Here is a 2,500-nt window from a genome sequence, read left to right as displayed (position 1 = left end):
TCCTTTGAAGTCTCGATATATTTTCCTCCTGATTGCCATGTTTTGATTAAATTCATGACTTTGTAATTTACTGGTTGCTCTTACACCGTTTCCGCGGCTTAAGAATAGATATATCGGAGATGCTTGTTTTCTGGATAAGTACTGTAATATATTTATTTCTCTCGTAATTAAGGCTCTCATATTTATTATCCATGCAAGTTTCATTCCACTACAATGCAAAGAATACTCGCCGCTATTTATAAAGCCTCCATGACATTAATTTTTTCTCTCTATCAAAGACCAGTTAAGTTCAGGATTTTACGTATATGTCTTTCTTTGGGACAATTTGAACAAAATGATATCTACTGTTGAAACTTGTTACAATTGAAATGGTGTTTGGTTTGTCGTGCAGTGGTTGTTGAATTTTAATTTGCTTGGGTTATATTAGAGCATATCAAACGTAAAAATCTCAGCAACTAATGCTGTTCAATTCAGTTGCATTAACTCTGAAGCTATATAGCTTGAAATGTAGGCTATTGTAGTGATATTTGCTTTTCTTTTAATAGAGTGCCAGCTTTTCCAGGGGTCCAGATGTGGACCAAAGAGCATGACATTCTGCTGTGCAGGGAAGTTCTCTCAGTGAATCCATTTTCTGCAAAAAGAAATTCGAATGAACGAGGAAAACTGTGGGAGGAAATTAGCACCAACCTGAATAGCACAAGTGGTGTGCGTTTTTTTGTAACAAAAAGATCAGTTCGGGATCACCTCAACATATTAATTAAGAGGTACAGGAAGAAGATGAATGCTGAAGAAAGGTCAACTGGAGTGTCCCCTGAACCTACAGAATTGGACCAAGCACTGGCTGATATTATTGAAATGGAGGAAGTCGCTTCCACCTCCCAGGAGATTGATGAAGCAGTGATTAAAGAGAAAGAGGACACTGATAAACAGAAAGCTGAAAGTATAAGAAAAAAGGCAATGGAGAAGTTAGGAGAAACCCAGAAGAGAGCAGTCGAGGAAGGAGAACAGGAAAACCATATGAAGAAAAAGAGAAGGAGTGGCAATGAAACAATCTCATTTCTGCGTGAGAAAGCTGAAAGCGAGAAGGCATTGAGAGAAGAAGAGTTAGCAATACGACGAAAGCAGCAAGAATTGGAGGAGAAGAAGCTGGCTTCTTATCTTGATCAACAGAAATCTATGATGGAGCTAATGCACCACCAGCAGCAGCAACAATCTCAGATCCTCATGGCTGTTGTTGACAAACTTATGAACCAAAAAAGTTAGATCCCTGCACTCAGGAGTATTTTCCATTGTTTACCACATTATACCATAATCTTATTTGTTACAGCTTTTTTTATGTATTAATTCATTGTATTGTTAAGAAAAACTCCTTTTAATGGAGGTTTATCAAACTTGAACAACCATTTCGTTCTTTATTCAATCTTGTTGTGCCATAAGTTTACATACTGAAGTTGTGTTGATTAAATAAAGTTTTGTCATATTACATCAATAATTAAATCAAGCAAAGTATTCTTGCAACATGGGTGGGTCCAAATCAAAATACTGGGAAGTGGTATTACCATAAAGGCATGTAAGGGCATTCCTTAAAAGGGCACAAACAATGTACATTTTACCTATTTGGCTGAGCCCTATTTTTAAGTTTTTCTTAAAATCGAGAAAGCAAAAATAATTAATTATGTCCCTAAACAGCCATTCCACTGAGCTTCTCACTGAGCTCATGGAACTGTTAAACTGCTGCATTGGGGGAGTCAGGATGCCATTCCGAAATGGAGCTTGGAGGTGTACGCGAAGAGGATAGGCTGGGTCCCCATATATACACAAAGGCTGCCCAGTTGGGGAGAAAGCAAATCTTTGGAGATCATGGTACAGTCCTGAGTCTCGTAGCATTCCCGCATCATGCTTTCTGCCCTCTGGAAATAGTAAAGGTTTGTAGAATTAGGGGGGTAAAATTATTCATAATTGTTGATAAAAGCTGCCATTCTTTTTATCTTTACTGTTGTACTGTTTGGCTACAAAAGATGGCCCTATGTTATAGGGTTCCTGCCTGTTTCATTGTGATCCTCACATGTTTGCTATTTTACTGTTCACTGATTGTATATGACCACATATGAGAAGTATGTAAAAGAGGTACTGTGACCCAGGTCTCCAGTAGGTTTTCTTGTGTTCAAATTCCTGCAGTGTTATAACAGTAGAGCCCACGGCTAAAGCTTCTGATTGTTTATATAAATATAAATAAAATTGAACGATACAGCTATAATTAAACACACTTACCAACAGGACCGTAAAGATTGGCAATTAGTCCATTTGGAATGGCGATTGATTGAAATTTCAGGGCATGCACCCTCTTGTGCCCATTGTAAACAATTCTTTGATTGGTGTTTGGGCGACAAATTGGACGAACTGTACCGTCCACAAAGCCGAAACAATTGTCGAGGGCCGCACCTTTATTTGAAACAGCTTCAGCATATGTCTGTAATGCATGGGGATTTAAAATAGTGTG

The 2,500-nt window shown here is 38.1% G+C and overlaps 4 protein-coding genes and 1 long non-coding RNA gene across 5 annotated transcripts in view; 3 read left to right on the top strand and 2 right to left on the bottom strand.

Moving 5' to 3' along the window:
• Positions 1 to 781, top strand: part of LOC138041269 (uncharacterized) — a 1,132-nt gene extending 351 nt beyond the window's left edge. The window contains exon 3 of the long non-coding RNA XR_011130783.1: positions 546 to 781. This is a non-coding gene — a long non-coding RNA (uncharacterized lncRNA). The remainder of the gene's footprint in view (positions 1 to 545) is intronic.
• The window catches only part of LOC138040061 (leucine-rich repeat-containing protein 71-like), a 125,738-nt gene that overhangs the window by 33,107 nt on the left and 90,131 nt on the right, over positions 1 to 2,500 (bottom strand). The gene's annotated exons all lie outside the window — the stretch shown is intronic.
• LOC138042789 (methanethiol oxidase-like) overlaps positions 1 to 2,500 on the top strand; it is a 99,448-nt gene that overhangs the window by 16,183 nt on the left and 80,765 nt on the right. The gene's annotated exons all lie outside the window — the stretch shown is intronic.
• Positions 1 to 2,500, top strand: part of LOC138042788 (methanethiol oxidase-like) — a 120,270-nt gene that overhangs the window by 115,862 nt on the left and 1,908 nt on the right. The window lies entirely within an intron of this gene.
• Positions 867 to 2,500, bottom strand: part of LOC138041268 (uncharacterized) — a 2,069-nt gene continuing 435 nt past the window's right edge. Inside the window, exons 1-2 of the mRNA XM_068887036.1 lie at positions 2,272 to 2,500; positions 867 to 1,910 (exon numbers count right to left, since the gene is read on the bottom strand). The exon at positions 2,272 to 2,500 is cut by the window's right edge and continues 435 nt beyond it. Coding sequence (XP_068743137.1) covers positions 1,498 to 1,910; positions 2,272 to 2,500 — 642 coding nt within the window. The 3' untranslated portion in view covers positions 867 to 1,497. The remainder of the gene's footprint in view (positions 1,911 to 2,271) is intronic.

The sequence above is a fragment of the Montipora capricornis genome, chromosome 3 (assembly GCF_036669925.1).
Source record: "Montipora capricornis isolate CH-2021 chromosome 3, ASM3666992v2, whole genome shotgun sequence".
NCBI lineage: Eukaryota > Metazoa > Cnidaria > Anthozoa > Scleractinia > Acroporidae > Montipora > Montipora capricornis.
This window is presented reverse-complemented; position numbering and strand designations above follow the sequence as displayed.